The 22356-nt window shown below is 50.6% G+C and overlaps 7 protein-coding genes across 7 annotated transcripts; 4 read left to right on the forward strand and 3 right to left on the reverse strand.

Moving 5' to 3' along the window:
- Positions 1-598: 598 nt before the first annotated feature.
- Positions 599-5493, forward strand: CH63R_13437 (Chitinase; the record flags this gene model as incomplete). The annotated part of the gene is made up of 7 exons (XM_018308411.1): positions 599-1961; positions 2162-2355; positions 2443-3249; positions 3327-4010; positions 4136-4273; positions 4339-5210; positions 5268-5493. The coding sequence occupies 7 exons, from the start codon at positions 599-601 to the stop codon at positions 5491-5493; spliced, it is 4284 nt and encodes a 1427-aa protein (XP_018152828.1).
- Positions 5494-8314: 2821 nt separating this feature from the next.
- On the forward strand, positions 8315-8651 carry CH63R_13438 (uncharacterized protein; the record flags this gene model as incomplete). The annotated part of the gene is made up of 2 exons (XM_018308412.1): positions 8315-8453; positions 8515-8651. The coding sequence occupies 2 exons, from the start codon at positions 8315-8317 to the stop codon at positions 8649-8651; spliced, it is 276 nt and encodes a 91-aa protein (XP_018152829.1).
- Positions 8652-8936: 285 nt separating this feature from the next.
- Positions 8937-9666, reverse strand: CH63R_13439 (uncharacterized protein; the record flags this gene model as incomplete). The annotated part of the gene is made up of 3 exons (XM_018308413.1): positions 8937-9157; positions 9308-9454; positions 9510-9666. The coding sequence occupies 3 exons, from the start codon at positions 9664-9666 to the stop codon at positions 8937-8939; spliced, it is 525 nt and encodes a 174-aa protein (XP_018152830.1).
- A 4875-nt stretch (positions 9667-14541) lies between these two features.
- On the forward strand, positions 14542-15224 carry CH63R_13440 (uncharacterized protein; the record flags this gene model as incomplete). Its single annotated transcript, XM_018308414.1, has 3 exons — positions 14542-14570; positions 14621-14800; positions 14942-15224. 3 exons carry the CDS (start codon positions 14542-14544, stop codon positions 15222-15224), a joined length of 492 nt encoding a protein of 163 aa, XP_018152831.1.
- A 153-nt stretch (positions 15225-15377) lies between these two features.
- Positions 15378-17007, reverse strand: CH63R_13441 (uncharacterized protein; the record flags this gene model as incomplete). Its single annotated transcript, XM_018308415.1, has 3 exons — positions 15378-15722; positions 15785-16209; positions 16983-17007. The coding sequence occupies 3 exons, from the start codon at positions 17005-17007 to the stop codon at positions 15378-15380; spliced, it is 795 nt and encodes a 264-aa protein (XP_018152832.1).
- A 1061-nt stretch (positions 17008-18068) lies between these two features.
- On the forward strand, positions 18069-19222 carry CH63R_13442 (Isoamyl alcohol oxidase; the record flags this gene model as incomplete). The annotated part of the gene is made up of 2 exons (XM_018308416.1): positions 18069-18270; positions 18324-19222. The coding sequence occupies 2 exons, from the start codon at positions 18069-18071 to the stop codon at positions 19220-19222; spliced, it is 1101 nt and encodes a 366-aa protein (XP_018152833.1).
- Positions 19223-19609: 387 nt separating this feature from the next.
- On the reverse strand, positions 19610-20526 carry CH63R_13443 (CAP22 protein; the record flags this gene model as incomplete). The annotated part of the gene is made up of 2 exons (XM_018308417.1): positions 19610-19633; positions 19921-20526. The coding sequence occupies 2 exons, from the start codon at positions 20524-20526 to the stop codon at positions 19610-19612; spliced, it is 630 nt and encodes a 209-aa protein (XP_018152834.1).
- Between the last annotated feature and the right edge of the window lie 1830 nt (positions 20527-22356).

Here is a 22356-nt window from a genome sequence, read left to right on the forward strand (position 1 = left end):
ACGACATGACAGCAAAGACAGAAAATGGTACTTCTACCGACGGCACAGCAAATTATTGAAAGATCCATCGTGGTTCGACAAGAATCGGGACCTTCTCTTTTCTAATTGCGATGGGGCTATTCACGCATTTGATGCATCAAGACATTTCACGCTTTCAAAATTCGGCGCTTGGCCGGCGAAGAACCTGCCCGATGAGGTGCTAAGCGAAGCGAAGCGAGGGCGGGGAGCCAACCTGTTGTCCTCGAAATGGAATCACCTTGAAAACAAATGCCTTGGCTAGCAGGCGGAGCAACGCAGCATAGTTCCGGCTCGGTTCGGACAGGAAGACAGGAAGACCGGAAGAACAACGGTAGGTCAGAGTCAAGTGATGTACAAATAAGTAGCAAGCAGTCACAGCAAGCCAAAAAGTTGTCCATCCCAAAAACAAAGCAACTTTTCTACCATGAGTAGCTAGTTGCGTACAATCTTTTTATTCTTTTGTTGCAGTCTCTCATTCTGGTCTCTCATTCAAGTCTTTCACTCCAGTCTCTCATTTTGTTCCCTCTCTAGGGAGCTGTTCCATTTATCATCCAACCCCCCGTCAGCAGCATAGCACACCATGGTTCGGGCCGGCCAACGCTATTTTCTGCCCCTTGTGGGCTCTCTCTTCTACCGTGGCGCCATATCACAGCAGGACCTCTGCCCGACCACTTGCGTTGTGTCCGGACCCGACCCGGCCAACTGGACCACCGTGGGCGAGTTCGGTCAGCTGCAGGCCTGCAAGAAGCCCCTAGTGCTCGACTTCTCCGTTACGATCCCCGTCACGGAGAAGCAGCCTATCCGGGCCTGCAACGTCTTCGCCAATGACTTCTACGCCGGCCCGGTGGACCCTCCGGCCTCGGGTGGGACCGAGGACATTGCCCCCATAATGGCTTGGACCCCAGCCGGGTCTGAGAACGAGACCGGCGGTCTAGTCGCGAGCCAGCCGGTTGAGCACCTGCAGAGCTACCTCCAAAACGTCATCAGCCGGGCCGCAAACCGAACCATTCTGTTCGCCACTGCTTCCGATGTGACCGTTGGAGTTTATGTCGGAGCGAACCTGCTGAACCCCAGCGTAGCCGGAACCTTCTTCGATTACCTTCTCGCCGTTCTCTTCGGGCCCGGAATCGCCGACGAAAAGGCAGCCCTGATCCAGGCATGCGACGGTCGCAGTGGTGACCAGATCTTCGGCCTCATCGCTGCCTCCACCCCGGACTTTACCACAGTACACAACGCCGTCGCCAGGTGGTCCAATGGCCAGTGTGTCGACACATCCTCGTACCCAGAGGTCTTTGACGTCGATCCTGAGCCCATCGACATGGTTGACTCCAACACCGCCCTGACGCTTTCCAGCGGCGCCCGGGTTGGCCTGAGTAACTCGACCGACAGGAAGAACGTGACGTCGCCGGCAGTCCGGGGCCTGCTCCTCGCCCGAGCCGACTGCCGCACCATCGACGTCAAGAGTGGCGACGACTGCGGCAAGTTAGTGACGCGCTGTGGCGGCGGTATGACGGCGGCGGACCTTTACAAGTACAACCCCAAGTCGACCCTGTGCTCGACGCTGCAACCGGGCCAGCTGATCTGCTGCTCCGCCGGGTCTCTTCCCAAACCAACAACACCACAGCCCAACCCGGACGGATCGTGCCGAACCCAGAAAGTGGACGAAGGTGACGACTGCAGCAAGCTGGTGACGCGGTGCGGCGGCGGTCTTACTGCAGCGCAGTTCTACCAATACAACACCAAGTCCGGCTTATGCGCGACGCTTCAGCCAGGCCAGCACGTCTGCTGCACGCCCGGAAAGCTCCCCGACCTACGACCAAAGAAGAACGCAGACGGATCCTGCTTTGCCTACAAGATCCAAGACGGCGACTTCTGCGCCAAGGTGGCGGCTGCTAATGGCTTGACTGTCGACGAGCTCGAGAAGCTCAACAAGGAGACCTGGGGTATGTGTTATCCGTCATTATAGCTCCCAAACTTTGTCTTCATCATTTCTTTTGCTTGCATTTCCTTCTTCAGTCTCTTTCTTCTGCATCTCTTCAGAGTGGTGGGAGGTGCTCTGCTGTCCACATACAGCCAGGTATCCTACCACCAGATATCTGTCATACTGCATCGTTGTAAATTTTTAACACCAGGGTGATTACAGGCTGGAACGGATGCGAGAACGGCTTCTGGCCCGACAACTGGATCTGTCTGAGCGAAGGCACGCCGCCATTTCCTGCTCCTATCGCCAATGCGGTCTGCGGCCCCCAGAAACCCGGCTCGACCAAGCCGAGCGGATCAACCTCGCGAGACTGGGCCAAGATGAACCAATGTCCGCTCAACTCGTGCTGCAACATTGTGAGTGGTTTCTGTCTGTATCTTATGTCTACCTATCTACCCTGCATCCAGAGGCAGAGGAATAACTGACACTGACACACCACCCAGTGGGGCCAATGTGGCACGACCGAAGACTTTTGCATCGACACTAACACCGGCCCCCCTGGCACAGCCAAGAAGAACACGTACGGCTGCATTTCCAACTGCGGAATGAGCATCGTCCAGAGCGGCCCGCCAGCGCAGTTCATCAAGCTCGGTTACTTCGAGGGATTCAACCTAGGCCGAAACTGCCTCAACATGGACGCTACCCAGATCGACCCATCGTTCACGCATGTTCACTTTGCGTTTGGCATGATTGACGACAACTTCAACGTCTATCATGAAGACGAACTAGCCGAGTTCCAGTTCCAGCAGTTCAAGAAGCTGCGCGGGCCCAAGCGAATCATCTCCTTTGGCGGCTGGGTCTTCTCGGCCGAGGTGCCGTTCTATCATATTTTCCGCAACGGCGTCAAGCCTGAGAATCGCGAGAAGCTGGCAGACAACCTAGTCAAGTATGTGGTTGACAATGGCCTGGACGGGCTCGACATTGACTGGGAGTATCCGTCGGCCCCCAATCTCGGTGAAGGCGTGCCGGAGGGTGACCCCTCCGAGGCCTTGAACTACCTACGTCTACTGTCCAGACTGCGGGCCAAGCTGCCGAAGGACAAGTCGCTATCGATCGCAGCCCCGGCCTCTCACTGGTATCTCAAACAGTTTCCCATCAAGGCCATGTCTGAGCTACTTGATTACATTGTCTACATGACCTACGACCTGCACGGCCAGTGGGATGCTGGAAACAAGTGGGCTACGCCTGGATGCCCGACGGGTAACTGCCTACGCAGCCACGTGAACCGGACTGAGACAATGAACACTCTGGTGCGTCTACTTTACTCTCCTCTCCTCTAATTTTCTCCCCCAAACGCCTCAGTTCTTGCTTGCTAACTTGTCATCAGGTTATGATAACCAAGGCGGGCGTGCCGTCCAACAAGGTGCTTGTCGGCGTTAGCAGCTATGGTCGCAGCTTTCAGATGGCAAATCCGTCCTGCACTGGTCCCAACTGCTTATACACAGGCGACCGTCTCACCTCATATGCCCGTAAGGGACGCTGCACCGATACAGCTGGCTACATAAGCAACGCCGAGATTGACGAGATTAAGGGCCGGTCCTGGCTTGACGCTGAGAGCAACTCGCGCATCATGGTTGACGGCGACCTCTGGGTGGCCTATATGGACGACAGCCTCAAGGATTCACGTACGCAGATGTACAAGCGCTACAACATGGGCGGCACCATCGACTGGGCCGTCGATCTTGTCAAGTTTCACGACCCCCCGAAACTTCTCCCCGATGGCATCAACCTTGGTCTCAGCTGGGCCTCCATCAAGGCCAACGTGCGCATGGGTGAGAGCGCAACCTGCAACCCTTCGGCACGGACCGGCACCTGGGTCGACAAGCAGTGTACCCATGACGCCGTCGGCGACAACACCAAGATGACACCCAAAGCGCGGTGGGATGCTCTGGACTGCAAGAGCGGCTGGACCGATATCGTTCGCCGGTGGCAGGGCTGTGACTTCAAGGAAGGGGGTAAAGAGGACTTTAGTGAGCATATCGCTTCCTACCTGCGCGCACCTTCAAGGCCGGTATGTAGATACCCCACCTACCAGACCATCACTTACACCAAAGTCACGGTACCATTCCAAAGGGTGCCCGACGCCGGCAACTTGGGCAAGTATTTAGCTTACCGTGCTGACCGTCATGCCAACAGAGATGCAATGACCTAGGTCAGGCCTCGTCCTGTGGAGTCATGCAGTGTGCCGCACACAACACGCCAGAGACGAACCCAGAGCGCAAAACCGGCGCGTGCGCGTACGAGCTCTGGAACGGGCTTGCTGAGATCCACACGGTAAGCACTTACTTTCCAGCCGAGCAGTACCAGGCATGTATGGCTGAACAAGCATTGCTTTGTAGATCCTTAGGAACTACTACTACTCTCTGGAGTCCACGGGCAACTCACTTGCTCGCCGGAAGGATACCTTTATCGAGACTTTCGCCCCGAAGCCGGACGACGATTCCAAGATATTCGACCTCTTCTTGACACTGATGCCTATCCCGCTTACAGCAGCGGTCCCAAGGTTCTTTGGGAGCGCCTTGGCGAGCATGAAATACTTCTCCGGCGCAACAGGCGGAGACAGAAGGGCTGCCTGGGAGGCCGGCACCATCACCATGGTGGGCACCGCTTTCTCTATCGCCAAAGACGCTCTCGACTCGGCGTCCTCAGCGCGGGAGGAAATCGCCTTCAACGACATCTTTGATAAGATCATCACCAACTGGAAGGCGCAGGTCAACCGACTGGTCGCCCAGATCTTCAACGGCTCACCTGAGAGCGTCAAGCTGCTCAGCGCCCTAGTCTCCGACGGCAAGATGATACAAGGCGAGGAGGACCAGCCGGCCAGCGGCTACACCGGTGAGTACACCAAGAGCTGGGAGGACAGCAAATACATCGAGCGTGCCTTCTACGCGCTCGCCATCCCAGTCCTCTGGGCCGCTGACCGACCCACCCCCTTCATTCTCGACTTTGGCGACAGCTGCGTCATCGACGCGACCAAGTACTTCGAGGAGCGGGCGGACAAGTACAACGCTGGCTGGCGCTGTCCTAACGGCCACTCGTACATCCTTGCCGGGGTCGACGACGAGCCTAAGGGCTGCCCCCACGCGAACCCCCGGCTGTGCTTGCTGCCGCGCAACCGGAACTTCTTCAAGATCCTCAAGGGCATTGACGAACTCAAGGAACCCGGGCAGGACAGGTGGGGAAAAGTGACAGTTGACGACCTGATAATTGGGTGAGTTGTTATCCCAGGCGGCAGAGCGATGAGATGGACACTAACCCCGGACTACAGAGCCGTGAACACGTACAAGAAGAACAATGGGAGGAACTTCATGGACCCTGCCAAGAGCATGACGGATCCCGCAGACATCCAGCGGCTTCAGAATGTCGCCAGCCAAGATATCCGCCTGGGTGGCTTCCAGCATATCCCTATTTGTGGGCCCGAAGAAGCCCGGGCTAACCTCCTGAAGGGACGCAAGGCCTACGGAAACTCACCCAACTACCCGTGCAATCCATAGATAGGCCAGCAAGCTGTCAAATAGGGCAAATGACTGTAGATTAACTACTATAAGTCAACATACCCACTTTCGGACACCCCCCACATGCGGACACCCAAAAAATGAAGCCATCTCCAACATCACCACTATTTTCACTTAATTACTGCCCTCTTCTAGATGCCACTACAATACAGTCTTCAGCTTCACTAGGTAAATCAGACTCGCTGGATTCACCTGCAGTATCCTCTTTTTCACCAGCCTCAACCTGCGCCTTCTGCACGTCTGAGATAGTGGCAAACTTGGTGTTAGGATCCAGCTGGACTGCCTTCCTCTTTCTGACTGTAGTATTAGTCACTTGGGCCTGCAGAAGCTCCAGCTTGTGCTGGGCAGTAGCCAGCTCATAGGCCTTCTCGTTGAAGCCTTTTTTCACCTTCATAAAAAGGAGGCGTTGAGTACTGGCGTCATTGTCCAGCTCTGTGAATAGCTTCAGTTGGCCAGCCAGGTCCTTCATCTTCCTTGGCGTCGACCATACCACTGCAGACGACGCAGATGCCCATCCTTCAGCTTCCCTGCCTTCCTTGCCTCTAGACTGCCCTTTGCTGACCTGATCTGACGATGCTGATGGCTTTGGTGTTGTTGGGAGTAGGAGGGAGCTCATCAGAGGCTTCGCCATAGAGACAGGCCATAACCCTGTCCATTTCCAACCACTTCTGATGTTCTTGATCGTCATACCTGCAAGGGCAGCCTTATAATAACAGCCTAAGAAGTTCCTCTTGCCTACAATAGTAGAGTCATTCCATTGACTAAGGTATCCAAGCTCCTTCCTATAGGCTGCCTTGAGAGGGCTAAAGACTGCTTGATCAAGTGGCTGGAGGACATGGGAGGTGTGTGGCGGTAAGAATAGTAGATGGATGTTGTTTATATAGCATAACCACATAAAGTCTGTCGTTGTATGACTCCCATGCCCATCCAGGATCAATAGTCTAGCCTCCTTCTTGTTATCCTTGCCCTGAGGGACAGTCTGAGGGATGAAGGCCTTCTGCAGCCATTCAACTGCAGTAGCATCTGTTGTCCAGCCATTTTCCGTTGCTGTAAATAGCCATCCTTCATAAGGGCCAAGATCCAGAGGAAACCACTGCTGCTGGACTGTCTTGCCCTTGTATATAATGAGGGGATGAAGCCTCTGGCCCAGGGCAGAGATGCATTCGATGATGGATACCCATGCCCTTGATCCAGGCTGTTTCTTGCGAACAGACTTCGTCTCAGACATGCCCAGCACCAGCCCATTAGATCCCTGGCCCTCAAGGATACCAGTCTCATCCATGTTATATCTATTGGCTGGTTTAATGCCCTGGACCTCTGGTATGGCGAGGAGTTTGAACCATTCCCTGATGACCTCAGTAGATGCCCCATTAATACGTCTGGAGTCAATAGGGCGACTTCTCTGGACCTTGATAGATGGGTTTCTCTTGAGGAAGGCTTGGATCCATCCTTTACCTATAGGCTCTGTGTCCCCCATAGCATGAAGGATCCTTTCTGCGAATACCTTCACCTGCTGATGAGTTGGAGCAAGGCCAAGGGCATGCTGGATTCGCACCCATTCAGCCAGCTTAGCCTCCTGGTCAGGGGAAAGCCTCTGGAGATCTGCAAAGGCAATAACCCTTGACTGGGCACCAGTCATGCGTCGATATATCGTTGTTCGAGGGATCCCATACTCGCGAGATGCACTCTTAATAGCCTGGCCACGACTGATAGCCTCAAGAGCCTGTTGAAGCTGATCTTCGGTATATTGGGTCATAATACCTAAAAGAAGGTATGCTGAAAAAATGAGCCCATTTGGATAAGGTAGGATAATGTTGTGATGGGTTGAAGTTGGAGGAGGGTGGTGGTGATGAGGGGGAAATGAGGCATTTTTGGGTGTCCGCATGTGGGGGGTGTCCGAAAGTGGGTATGTTGACTTAATTGCTAGTTTAACCTGACCTGCCCAAAGAGCTTGAGGTATGGAGAATGCTCCTTTTTCCCTAACAACAACTAAAATGTAAAATTCAAACCTAGAAAGTGATCCTATAAACTCTGATTCTTTCTTTACATATATCATAAGAAGCGAAAGAGTCCATGGCACGAACAAGTCCGTCTACCAATTACAACGTCTAGAGACGCGTTGACTGATATTGAAGTAAGTGTTTGGAAGTGTAAGAGAGGATAAAGCATATCACTTACCATCCCGTCCCGCAATGGGATCTGGTCTTTCCGCAAAAGCCGACAGAGCTTCAACATGAGCCGTCAAAAGGACCGACAGAACATGTGAGACATCCATTACCTGAACCACAAGTCCCGTTGATGGAGGGGATGTTGGCTGTGAGGCAGCCGCTTGACGAATTTTTCTGACTGAGGAGAAGACGACGTTAGCAGGAGGTCCAGCAACCATTACGTGACGTGACGCAAGGAACAGCGTGAATCGCAACTTATCACCCCTGACAGCAATGAGCTTCGGTGCTTCCACAGTAGCCTCCGCTGGAACAACAGTTTCCAAGGCCGGATCCGGCGCACGTCTTTCCATTCCCTGTTCCATAAATCGCATCACTCGAAATATCGGTACGTAGGCCGTACGAAAGCTGACAGCCGTTGCGGCAGTGGTCGGTACTCTTTCCGCAGTAGCCATTTGAGGAGCAGCAGTTTCCGAAAGGGAGGGGTTAGGTGCACTCGTACAAGCTCGTGCCGCCGCATTAGCCATTAGGAGAGGTATTCCTGGATCCCTGAGGCGAAGTGGGCGCAGGCGCGGGCGCAAGGAATGAAGAAAGATGGTTCAGCAAAATAACTGTTGGTGCGGGAGAGGGGGGGAATGACAGGAGAAACCGCAACAGCTGGGGTGGAAAGCGCACCTCAGCCTTCGCCTGATCCCGGTCCATTCCTCGGCCCAGGCAATGGCAGCAACGTCTCCCAACTCGCCACCATCGCCTACCAAACTGCTGAAGACGAAGGTTGTCTCGCCGGAACTTTGGTCAAACCGTCATCACCGGCTCTGAGCGTCACGTCTTCAAGGGAGAAACATTGAGGAAGACTGTATCGTGTCCACGACCATAGTCCGATCCAAGCAATCCCACTCGCCCGAGGACGATGATCAATTCAGGGACTTGGCCGAAGTCATTGCTCCTGGAACCATCGTACAGGGCGACTAGTTAAAAAGTGCTATCGAGGCCGTCTGCGACACCACGCCGGGCATAGCTTACGTGGACTCCATCAAGTGAGACCGGATGCTACGATAAAACCACGAACCTTCCACACGCGTCGCAGGATTCGTCTGGAGCAGTTCTACTATGTTTTTACTCCTTAATCTCGAGAGGAATCATGGGGGGCTCGTTGTCGTAGATCTCGCTGTCTTTGAGAATCAGGGCCGTGCTGCCGTCAACATCGACTTTTACAACTCGTACCGATCCACCCTTTGGGGCCGAGAAGCCCAGCAACTACTCAGTGGCTATCTTAAGCTTCTTCTTCTGGCGAACTCTCGGTATCACAGCAGAATCAGGCGGCGCCCATGCCCCTTGCAAAGCAACGAAATTGACTGTGGTGTCTTCGTATTCATCATTGCCTCGTTTCTCGTATCGAATCAGAAGCTGCCCTTCGATCCCGACGTCGGCTTGTGGAGGAGAACATTGGCGTCCAGCCTTGGCTTCGAGGTCACCGACTAGCAATGATTGATCCCTCAGCACAACTTGAACCTGTGACGCAACCGGGCGGAGTCAAGAGTGCCTCGTCGGACCCAGTTACCAGTTTATGGGAACAGCGATATAAGAAGCTGGCGGAAATACGACAGATGGTGCCGAGAATAACGAACCCTGCTTGAAGAAAACGTAGCTTTCCTCGCACGAGCGCAGTGTTCCACCTCGGATGTGATCCAAGTACTGACCAGCCTTTGCGCCAATGCCGAATCTCGTCTGACCGAACAAAAGGGCGAATTGGCCAAGGCCAAGTTCCTGGAAAACTACGACCCGGCTCAGGAAGCAGCGCCAACACCGCAGCAAAATCACGAGGCAGACTTGCTGGCGACGTGGAGAAGGCAGAGTTGACACTCCAGCGGCCGACACGGACGCTGCAGGAAGTGCGCAACGTGCACGGCGGATCCGGCTGCTTGAACAACAGGTTAGCGAGGGCCTCGAGCCGGTCACGGTGACGTTTGCGTCGAGTGCTTAACATCGCTGTTCCTCGCAGCATCCTCGACCGCTCTCCAGGGCATCATCGCATCGCATCGTCACAATATTGGTGGTTTAATCAGGACTGGCTGCGCTCCATTGCTATTGATTACCTGCCCTGATGGATTCTACACCCACACGACTACGGACTGCATTGGCGTTCTCTCCCTTGCCAATGCGAACATTACTCTCTTTTTAGGACCGCATAGTTACCACTAGTGACAGAGATCCCGCAGCTCCAGGTCAGGTCAAAAGACTTTTACTACAGGCAATACTCATCGATCAATCCCAGCCCTGGACAGACAGCGTGATGGCTCCCTAGTTTGCCCGGCTACCTTGGGCACCGCACCTCTTGCTGCAGTAGTGTTCAAACTTGAAAGTAAAAGGAAAACGACTGTTAGTTGTATTCTTATAGTATCTTAGATGGACTAAAAGAATTACCTCATCACCGCCAATACGCCTGTTCCCGGAGTGACAGACGCCTGAAATCTGATCTGTTATTAGTGTGGGCTGATTTGAAGTGGAAAAGTGACCGAAACGCACTGGGTTGTAGAAGCAATCAGGGCAGCTATCCCACGGCTTGTTTCCAGTATTGCGAGTTTTGTAGAGTTCGCATGCACACTCAGTGGCTTCAAAGTCGTCGCCGCCCCTTGCTACACAAAGAGCGTGGGTATGCAAGTCAGCAATAGCTCTGCAGTAATATAAAAGTTAGCTACTGTATCCTACTAAGAAGACGTGTAAGAAGAAACTCACCTAGTAGCAGAAAGCGCTAAGATAACTATAGACAGATGCATAATTGGAATCCTTAAGGTTGGATTTTAGGAAGTGAATCTTGAGAAAATTGGACAGAGAGAAACTAAGTTGGCGAAAAGGGAGGAAGATAGAAGATAACTTTACAATTGCTCCAAGTCCATTAAATAATTCTAAATCAGGACAATTATTAGGATTGTAGTTATCTACTTGACTTATTATGCATTTATAGAACATTAATGTTTAACTGACTAACATATGTTTTAATAGCTACAAGTTATTACACTTAGCTAGCTAGGGTTAATTCTCAGCAGATCAATATTATAAGGCATATTGATGTAGATCCTAGAGGTCACATTTTGCCTATTAGGGAAGGAGATAAAATCTAAGATTACTGTGTGGATTATACATCGCAGGCTACAGTAAATTGGATTTAGGAAGGGAGCTATACGATGAACTCTTTACGGCTAGAGGTTTAAAAAGATCCGCTTTACTGGAGTGAGAGTTACTAAGAGCTACTGAGAGGGAAAACTAGCGTATCTGTAAGGGATAGACCCCTCTGCACCATGAGTCAGTATGGGACTTGATCTACTGTACTATACACAAGTGATGCTAAGAACCTAGTCAAAATCATGAATATCAATCAAGGCTATTAGGTTTAGTATCAAGATTTAATTTGAAAATGATTACACGTCAAACTTCCCACGTATTTGACAAACGAGTGGTCACCTTCAAATCGGGGCGGAACAGGGGAGACAGCGCCCAAGATGTGGCATGCCAACTCTGCGAATGCTGGGCAAAAATCATGGATCTGGCCCCCTGCACTTCATATTCCCCGCTGTTCCATATTCTCGGTCTTTCCGGCGGTCTATCAGATCAAGGCCACGAGTCGTCACGACAAGCCTGTCCTAAGAGGGACACCACGAAGTATCTAGCTGCGCTGCGTCAATCGACGATCTAGCTGGTAATATGGACGGCGAGGTAGCCCTTGCATCCAATATTGACTGTCGACAGACGGTGGAGAATAGGAACAGAATATACGAACGCAGCCAAGTAAGTTGACGAGCGACATCCGACGACATGCGAAGAATAAAAGTGAAGTCGAGACCATCCGGTGTTAGTATTGGAAATACTATGCAAGCCAGTCAATTTTCCCGTTTTTCTTTCAGTCTAATTTGCATGGGTTCATTGTTGACAAATGGGATACCATGGGACCACTTTGCCATCTTGATGCGTTGGCTGCTTATTTTCGCGTTGGCTCTCAGTCCATCACTCCCTTGGTTGTTTTCTTCGGACGTGACAGAAATCACGACAGGACTGTAAACTTCTGACTCAGCACAGAGGAGATCTACGGTGGAAGCTACACAACGAGCCGTGAAAGCCAGGCCCACGCCTGGTTCACTTGCCTCCAGGCTAAGACAAGACTCCCGCCACCGAATGATACCTCTCCCGCCGGTCCTTCACCCGACAACATCGCAGCTGCCCAGACCGAAACCAAGCCTGTCAACCCCATTTGGATGAAACCCCCTAAAGGTTCTCTCTCTGGCTGTGATCGCAACTGTTGCTGTCTTTTCCCTGGGAACCAACCACCATGTATACTACCCGCGGTAAGCGCCTATGACTCTGATGCCCACCCGACATTCCGAGAGCAAACGTCAGCGTATCTCCTGTCCAGTCCCTCTCTTGTTTGCCCGACTTTGCAGTAAACTACTAACAATGTATTTCCCTGTAGATGAAGAAGATCCCTCCACTGCGAGTCTCCAATTGTCACCTTCCTGTGCCAGCCCGCAAGCACAGCCCTCGCCTAAGACTATGGCTCCGATCCCGAGCCCTGAAGAGCGCCGCTAGGCCGTCCTCTCTCGATGACTGGATATTATCAACTTCAGCCCTATCGCCAAGGCACGGTAGCCCTTTGAGATGCATGCACCACAGTTGAGTCTTGTTGCAACCAGGATTCCTGCCATCCAAGAGCAGTAGCATGTTAGATGTTTTCTTGCCGAGTTTGATGGGTCCTCGACTGCCATGTTTTTCTCCGCAGAGCAGTGGACCACATCGAATCGCGTCATCCGCGTTCTCGCCAAAGGTATCGCTCCCGGCACGTCGCACACCGAGTCCACATAACATGCTCGGTGCCAAATATGCATACAGCGACTGCGTTTCATGGTTCATCCCCTTGCAGAAGGAAACGGGTAGCCATACACCGTGCCAGAAAAGACTCCTGAGGGGTGGATGAACAGCAACAAGCAGCCGTTCCCACGAACTGCAGACGCGAGCCTGAGTCCTGTCATTGACTTAGAGCCTGGCCGGACGTGGCGACGATGGTGCTTATTTGCATTGTTAGGCCGTACACAGCCCACTCCAAATACGCAATATTCAAAAGATACCCAGCCGCCTTTTAGTCTTCTTCCTCCTCGTAGACTCTACTTGAAGCCGGACTTATTCAGCGGCGGGCTGTGTGATATTATGTCCTAACAGCAGTAGACTGGACAGTTTTGTAACGGTGTAGCAAATGAAGGATACACGGACCTTGCGAGCTTGGCTTGTCTCGCCACACGTGGACAAGGATTTGGAGGAGGTTGGAGTTAATATTGTTGGTATCTGGGCCGTTTCTGGCGGTCAGTACATCAGCCACTTGACGTGCTGAGTTGAGCTGTCGCAACGCGTCGGCAATCATGCCTTGTAGCTGATTGTCCAGTTCACGTAATGCCTTTTCTATCTAGCCATCATAATTTAGACTTAATGTTAAAGAAAAAAACCAATATAAATAGACTTAAATAACGAGACCTCCTTCCTTTACGCAGCAAGAGACAGCGCATTAATTATGATAAGCGCAGGGTAGGAGCAAATAGCTGCAAAAAAAACTTAGATAGATACAGCATAGTTTACTAATTCTGCTGGAAAAGGACTCATTCGTTGCAATTTTGCACTATGTAACCGTAAAAAAGCTGCAGGAGATAATATTAGTGTGTCCCTTTATTCCCTTTTCAGGTGAATAAATTTTCCAGTGTGCAACTGCATCTGAAAAAACGCTAAAACGTGTGTAACTCGTTAAAGCCTAGTTTCAACTTTAATCTAGCGTCAATTAAAACCTTAATAGGTGGCTCTAGCTGTTTTCACGGTTCTTATTTCAATGTTTCGTGCAGCCAGCCGCTCGCCCCCTCGATTTATCACCGACTGGTATCCTATCTACCTCCATCCAACTGTAATCGCCAGCCGAAAAACACGGGCAAGAGGCTAAAATAAAGGACTGGTGTGGCATGAAATACGAAAACAGAGGCATTGTATTAGTTGTCAGTTGTTGTAAGTTGAAGAGTTAAACCAAAGGGTAAGTACGTGCCCCCGGGCCAAGAAGGCTGAAGAGTCCACCACAATATAGGGTATGCTAGGGAATAGGTTGGCGGGGTTTGCCAAATGGGGCGGAGCCTATGCATTGGATTTCAAGCTGGTAGCTGATTGAACTGACGAGTTGACCTGCAGATAGAGTGTCATGGTATTTATCAAGGTGTTACAGCAGACAGTAACTGCTGGTTAAGTTCGTGGATAAAAGGGTGTCATCCCTGGCATCATCATCCAAGGCCAGGAGTGGGTCTTTGTTGCTAGTACGACGAATGATAACGGCGTTGTGGGTGTTCCGTTTTCTCGTTCTTTGGGGTGTTTGGGCTAGCTTGAGGTACAGACTCTGTGGACGAGCCAGGCCATCGGCTCAACGACCAGGGTCCTCGGGGTCTACCAGGTCGTGTGCGTGTGCGTCTTGCAACACCTCAAGAGGTGGATCGAGAAGACGTACTGGCCGTGGTACCAAAAGGCCGTTCTTCGTCTCCCAGTGGATGCCCAAGGCCTTGAGGGGTCGTAAAGCGCGCGGTCGGTTGCATTGAGAATTCGAGAATTAAAAGTAGGCCCATCTTGCCGCGCCATCCGATACACCCTTGCCAGAGCTTAAGCCTCGGAAAATGAGGGTGAGGAGGTGTGGTAGCTCAACAAGCCCTAAGAACCTAAGGCCATATAGATGGCCTTGAGATACCTGGTTTTTGCACGGCGTTAATAGGAATCAGGGAAATGCGTGGGGCGAGCATTTACTGAGACACCTGCTGCTGCCGACGGAGGCCCATTGGCAGGGATCAGTGGCGTCATGTATATGGTTTCGGTCACAGGAGATTCGTGAGTAAACCTTCCGAAAACGAGTGACCTTGATGCCAACCACTCCATAGTGGCGGGTCGGACGATGCAGTGGAAGCGATAGACACCATCCGCGGCTTGGTCGCCATTGTCGCAGCACGGGGATTCGTCAAAATTATGGCTATTTTGGCCTCGACCTTTGGCCAGCAAGGACACGGGCAGATTGACATTCCCGAGGTCATGCTCGTCGGCGGTGTCAAGAACCAGGCCGTGTCTGTGTTTTGGATGGGGATTCTGGCTGAGAGACCACGCACTCGACGATCTCAATGATGCGATTACTAGGATGAAGAAGAATCTGGTAAGCGAACTCCTCTGAAGCCGGAAACAATCCAAATACACTGACACTTCAATAGGACTAAGCACTTAAGGGGAGCCTACGTGGTCGTCAGAGACGACTTGCCCATTAACAAATGTACCAATCCCAACAACGCTTGGGACGCAGACAAGAGCCGCTGTCTTGAAATCCTCGCTTGGTATCCCAAGAAGGTGTTCCAGACCCTCGGCGGCAATAAGAATATGAAGGCCCTTTGGACTACTTGGAAAATGGACAAGCTCCAGACCCTCCGCAACGCCATTGACTGCTGGAAGTACAACGACGGGTACATTGGCAAGACAGACATTCGCGAGGGCGACTGAGCGAGCTGGCTCATTTTGAACCTGACGTTATACCACTAGGTTCACCTGAATGCCGGCATTGTCCGTCATGACCACGAACTTGTCTCCGACCAGTGCGGCGGTATATCTGGACCCCCGCGAGAATTTACCGGGTTTCGCTGAGCTGCCTGCCGTTTATGTCTCGTTCCAAGCCGTTTTAATCTCCCCGCTGCTGGTGTCCACCTGGAGAGCATACATATTTTCAGTATTAATGCCGTTGGTCTCTGATGCTAGAGGACTAGTGTTGACGTCGACTGTTTTGCCGTTGACTGCAATCGAATTCTCGATTTTCTGGCCATCAAACCTTAATGTGCGCACTAGACCATCCGAAGCCACATGACCGATGATCGATGAGTCTTCGATATTGCCCAAGGAATACAGACGCGTAGACACGAACCAGACGTTTTCATCCTTATCAGGGTAACTGATCTTTACAGCGTGGCCTTCAGGCAGGAAGGATGTAAGGTCAATGTCGCGGAGCTGCCGGAAGGAGGTAATATTGCGCTATCAAAACACTCCACTTAAATAATGTGTCATTCCACCGTCGGGATCAGGATAGAGTTATCCATGATAGTAGCGTAAGGGGATAACAATGTCTGTTTCTCAGGCGCCCACGTTGCTAAAACGTCCATGGTTTCCGGGTGAAAAGCGGCGATGCAGAAATGTGCAGCTGTCGCATTATTGCGGACAGGACGAGCAGTGAGGAGGTTATTATCGTGCCAGTACTGAGCTGAAATTGCCACAGAGCGACTATATACAACGGGAGAGTTGCCAAGAGGGCCTAGCCAGTCATTGGTTCTAGTGTTGCCGCCATCTTGATTGAAGCCGACGACATCCGGGGTGTATCTAGTTTTGGCTTGCAGAGGCATCAATATCGAAGGAGTACCGATGAACGAAGCGGCAGAAGCGTTCTGACTTTCAAGAACCACGCCTGTGTCATCTAGGAGACTGTGATGGCTGGAGAGGTCTAGAGCTGTTAGACAAAAACGCGCATCACTTGGCAGTTGGACTGATTGGCGGTTGGTAATTACAAACTGCCCCAAGACAGGTCGAAGCCGTTGGCTGACGGCTGGAAGAAGGAGTCCGAATTACGTTGTAGAATATATTGAGAGCAGTGCTATTTTTAAGGATGGTGTAGTGGCGTGTTCGAATAGAAGATTGAATCTGATTCTAAGAAAGCGACGCATGCAACCAGGGGCTTTTAAACGCGAGAAAAAAATGGGGTTCGTTTCATTACATAGCGCTCCTAAAGCGCGATGCCCGCGCAAATAAGTTTCCGTGCGGAAGAAAAAAATCAAAATTGATTACAAGAACATGTCTATTGGTCCTAATGGGGCAGTGTAGGAGACCACAATTTTCCCACTGGAAATTAAATAAGCAAACCCTCAAGCTAATAATAAAAGAGGTTTTAGTCTAGACTACGGCTAATATGTTGATAATTTGGAAGAGTGAACCTGACGAGTTACAGCGAGGGTATTGGGGTTGTGAGGAAATGTTCTCTATCGTCTCAGTTCTTTAAAGCCGATGCAGAGCTATTGACGATAAGCTTAGTTATCTTTCAGCCTTGATATAACGTCGGCCAATTTTGTTTGACCTTTTCGACGCGCTGTAGGAAACACCACAAGGATTTTTTTTCGACTGTAGGTTTTCCAACTCCTGATGAACTTCGCTACCGGTTCACTTCATTACCAGGGCGACTTAGCCGAATGGGACGTGAAGCATGTGCGTGTGGATTCATACTCAATGACTCGGGGGGGAAAGCCATCGTGGCTTATACCCGAGAACGCGCGGCAATTCTTATCTATCTTTGCGATGGTTTAGCAACTCCAGTTCCCTGTCCAACTCTGTCTGACATTTGGCTGGAAGCAAAAGAATAAGGTCTAGCTAGTTCTTCTCCTCTCCAAGATCTGCAACTAGCAGCCGAAGTAGGCGTCGCTTAATCAAACGATGACTCGGATCCATTGCTCGCATTGAGGATGACGGCATAAGGGGGGAGAAAGCAAAAGCTCCGGAAAAAAAAAAGGTAATCCTTGATAACCTTGGCAAATATTTCGTATTTCTCTTTCTCTTTCGCTTTCTCTTTCGTTTAGCTATACGAAATGCAGGAACCATTAAAGCATTGACTCGAGTTCCTAGTTAGCTTGTCTTGGTAAACCATAAATGTCCTAAGGCGCAGGCCGACCGGAGTGCAAGCCGCTCGGGAACGGATCGGCTGGGCTGCGACGGGAGCCGCCACTTGGCCTGAGCCGTACCATTTACTCTTTGCCTTGGCCTTTTGGCACAATTCCGTTGCAGTGTAATTCCTTTGATAATCGATACGACTATAGATTATTAGGGCAGTGTCAATTAAAGTGGATATGTAGTATGCGCATTGCATTTATAATTAAGTATCTGTATAACTAAACTGCATCACTTTGATCAAGATTTTTCATCATTGCACTTTTTTACTTCTCTAGCTGCGTCGTCTTGTGTTTCCCAATGAGGAAAGAGTTTCCACTTCACTATTTTGCAGCTTTGCCTGCTCTGACCTTCGGCGATGCGTCATTCACGACAGCGCCGGCAGGTTGCCGAAAGTTGAGTACAGATCATGACTGGCCTGCTGCCGAGGTCTGGGAGGCTGCCATTCCCGGTGTGATCCGTCAAAATGGCAGCGACATTCATGGGGGCCTTCCCAACTATCGTGTACGAGCTCAAAATGTCTCTGACGTACAAGCGGCTGTACGATTCGCTTCAGAACACAATATTCGGCTCTCCGTCATTACAACGGGTCACGATCAGCTCGGCCGAAGCGACGCGGGATCTGGCCTCGTCATTGATTTGTCTTTGATGAACAAGGTCAACGTTCTGGAGTCGTTTACCCCAACCAGCGAAGGCGCTACCAGTCCCCGTTACCCTGTTGAGGCACCAAATGCGATTACACCGAGAGACGGAATTCAAGCTGCGGTCACTTTTCACCCGGGCGTAGCTGGCCTTGCTCTCAACTACGCAGTCGCTCCCTCGGGACTGTTCACCACGAGCGGAGCAGCAGGTAGGACTGCACCCAGAACAGGCTCTTTGACTGGAGAACTAACATATCCGCAGCTGGCGTAGCTGTTGCTGGAGCCTGGGGTCAAAATGGCGGCTACGGTCCCTTGACTGCCCAGTACGGCCTAGGGGTTGACCAATGGCTTGAAGCAAAAGTCGTTACTGCGGACGGCCAGCTAAGAGTGGCAAACAATGTGTCTCATCAAGATCTTTTCTGGGCTATCCGCGGGGGCGGAGGGGGGACTTTCGGCGTTGTGGTTGAGGCCACCTGGAAGGCACATATTGCCGTTCCAATCACTGGCTACAACTGGTATATCAACTCGACAATCACAGGAACAGATGCGCTGGATCCTGAGACTGGGAGAACGCCGCTCAGTGACGCGATGCAGTATCTGTTGGGGGAGTTGCCTGGTCTACAAAAACTAGGCGTCAGCGCTTTCATTTACGTTGACATCAGCCACGTCAGATGCTACGCCGTCCACCCAGGAAATGCCTCCGGAATATCCAAGGCGAATGCAGCATGGGGGCCGATTCTCACCAAGATGCAATCGTTTCCCAACATTGAGCCTTTCCAAACAAAACCGTATAATTTCGACGATTACAAAGACTTTTTCGTTACAACTTATGGACCTCTGGCTGAGACGACGACAAACAAACAACCAAGAAACCACGGGATTTTCCCATACGATAGCCGCCTTATGGCTCCCGAGCATCTTCGCGATCCTGGAATTATGGATGCATTGGGAGGGGCTGAGGGGACATATGGATTGCTTATGACTGCACCGGGTCAATCGCAAGGCTCCGGCGCTGACACCTCTGCAAATCCGGGTTGGAGAAGAGCGGTTGTTCACCTTGTTGCCTCTCCAAACGCCGACGGACTTCGTAAACTTGCCCCAGACATGGGCGCATACATAAATGAGGTATGTTGGATCTTTGACTTTTTGAAGCAGCGATGATGGACTAACGTACACAATGTAGGCGAGCCTAAAAGAGGAAAACTGGACACAATCTTTTTGGGGCGTCAACTATCCTAGGCTTTCTGAGATTAAGTCGAGATACGACCAAGGAATGCTGTTCTGGACAACTCCTGGAATCAACGCCCATTACATGCAATCTATTAACGGACGAGCCTGCCTTGTTCTGCCTCCCCCGTTAGTAACGCCTGCTACACCTCCTGAAGGTGATCGAGCTGCTTCTGCAGATCCAGTAGCAGATGCGCAGTTTCTCTTTGGTTCACTTGAGTTGATTGGAGCCAAATTCCCAGCCCCAGGGACCCAGATAGGTTTGCAGTCTAACCCTTCAGTATAGGTATTTAGAGTAGGTTTTAGGACTAGGTAGTTTGTCTAGTAGATAAGTTTATTTTTACGCTACAAAGTTAGAACAGCATTGTCACATAAACTATATAGCACCTACAACTTAAGGGAAGAGTGCGTAGACTAGACATTTAGCACTTAGTTATTCACACTATGTCTTTTACTAGAATATTAAGAAATTGTTGTATGTAAAGGAAAGTAGATGTAAAGGTGAAGAGTATAGCTAGGAGAAGGAGGTAGGCCATTTGCTCTAATAGGCCACTCACTATACATCTACATTATCTTTACAAGAGAGCACCAATAGCAGCGGCGCTAATTAGTCCGAGACCCTGAGGGCAGACAATGCCGGCAGCATTAGGGGTCTGGGTGGCCTGGTTGCCGTTGGTAGGGGTGGCGTTGCTGCTGCCGCCGTTGTTGTTGTTATTGTTCCTGGAGCTGTAGCTGGCGCTGGATCCTGGGGTGATGGTGGTGGTTAGGTGGGCTGAGTTGCTAAGGCGGGCGGCGGATACGGAAGGCGTAGTGGAGGCGTAGGAGGCAGTAGCGACGTATAAGGTGCTGGCGAAGCCGCAGGTCCTCATAATGTCATTGATATCTGGCGTATTTTTCTGCACTTCTTTGGACTGCAAAAGCCGCTTCTCAAGTGAAGACCCATCATCAAGGTCCCCGACGTCCCCGACGTCCTCAATGTTCTGTTCCGTGCAGCTGGCGCATAGGGCGGCGTACTGGGCGACGTTGATGCTGTTGTTGGTGCAGACGCACTGGGCCTCAAGTTGGTCCTTAGTGAGGTTGTTGACTAGATTGTCGTTGACCTTGCAGGCCTGAGTGAGGCTGAAGATGGGGCGGCATACAGCGTTGCACTGCCTTGGGATTTCGTCGCTATCAAACTGGATGCCAGCCTGCACGAAGGCGGCGGCAGCGAGGGAGAGGGTAATGCAGTTGAAGTGCATAGTGGTGGGTGTACGGAGTTGTGTGATGCGAGTTACAAGAGATGGGCTAGGTTGTGTTGTAGTTGCAATTGTACTTGATGCTGTAAATAAGACTGGAGTAATAATAATGATGAGAATTGATAAATCTGGGCGGGGTAATACTGTATATATAGCTATGCTTTAATTAACTTAGGATGCTTGCCTGCTGAAATTAATAGTTTTAATACAACGACAAGAGGCTTGAATAGATGAATACTAAATATAACGCCGGTGGGATAGCTATAATACTGGTGGGATGGCCTAGATACAGCGGTACGGCAATGTCTCGGGCAGCAAAAAGAGAGACAACTTGAAAAGGCTATTACTAATATGGAAATACTCTACTGTACACGCGTCAGCATCTATGTCTCCTCCTATTAGCAATTAATTATAAACTACTTGCAGATAGCAATCTAGTGTTTGCCTAGGGGACCCCTTACTAACTCCCCCTTTCTCAAGACATTAGACAAAAGTGCCCCCCTCACCTTGACCTTTTCTAATGCTATTAATCTTACTCTAACTATTTTTACTAAAACCTTCATCTAAGTCAGCGCACATCCAGCTATTGACTTAGAGAGTTTTAGACCTAATAACTAGCTTATGTAGGCGTTTAGCAGTAACAAAGGCCTGCCGTCTATAAAGTTATTGAAAAGACTTTAATAGAATGAGAGTTCTATTTGAAAAGAGTTTATATTTTACTTAGTATGTAATATAAAGATTATTATTTGCTCCTAATAGTTCTAAGATAAGGGTAAGTTAGTAGGGCCGTCTAAGTTTGCGTAAATGCATTTAAGAATAGTATAAATAGTATTTAATTATCTCTAGAAGTTTATTGCTGCAGGTAATTTTAAAAGTCGCTTTTAGGCTAATGCAGGTTACACTTGGTCGATACAATGCGCGTGTGCGTGACTGTTGACCTGGGTGAAGTACAATTGCCGCACGGTCATGCGCCCGTTCTCCTACCTGCAGCATGTCTCTTGCTGATATCGCAAGCTAAGGCACAAACCCGAGATTCTTACGAACAGATCGCATGAGTCCGAAGGGCAATTGTGCATAGTCATCGGTATAGATGCAGAGCTATAGCTGATACAGAGACAGGGGAGCTTCGTTGACGGTGCATAGACTCTCGAAGCAGGACAATGACGCTGCTTCGGGGGGTTGGGGTGGGGTTGAATGCAATGTCATACTCCGCGACGACCAGTCTTGTCAGCTTCCTCATTTGGACTGCCCACTGTCACGAGACTTTCAGACTGAGCTTGAAATTGGTAGGACTGAGACCTGGCTGTGAAAATTTCAGCGTCGTTCTTGACTTGCCTGGCTAAGCTGATCTCACTTGGATTACGCCTGTTTCACCTCTAATCTTTTCCATGGAGGAAGACCGCGAGAAGCTTCTTGGCGAGCCGTTTATCCCAAAAGATGGCAGTCTCAACTGTCATTCCGACCTGGCATCTCACAAGGAGTCGAGACTAACTCTTTATTCCTGGTCGCAACGTAATCGCGGCCATCTTTTGATCCACATTGTCTTGTTCATCTTCTACAGTGTCTGGACTGTAGCTTTGCTAGGGCAGACGAGTATTGACTATTGGGACCACCGCAAGCTGTTCAGTTAGTAATACTATAAGGCTTTAGTCTTGCAAGTAGTTTAGAGAACTAATATGTCTCATTAGCACCAGTACAGGACTACATCCATTACAGGGTTGACATCATCTCCGATCGTCCCCATGATGTCTCCTTGAGCAAATACGTAGGAAATTCGTCGCCTGAACTAGACGAAGAGTGGTACTGACTTCTCAGACGTGAGTTTCGAAGTTT

Source organism: Colletotrichum higginsianum, chromosome 9 (assembly GCF_001672515.1).
Source record: "Colletotrichum higginsianum IMI 349063 chromosome 9, whole genome shotgun sequence".
Classification (NCBI taxonomy): Eukaryota; Fungi; Ascomycota; class Sordariomycetes; order Glomerellales; family Glomerellaceae; genus Colletotrichum; species Colletotrichum higginsianum.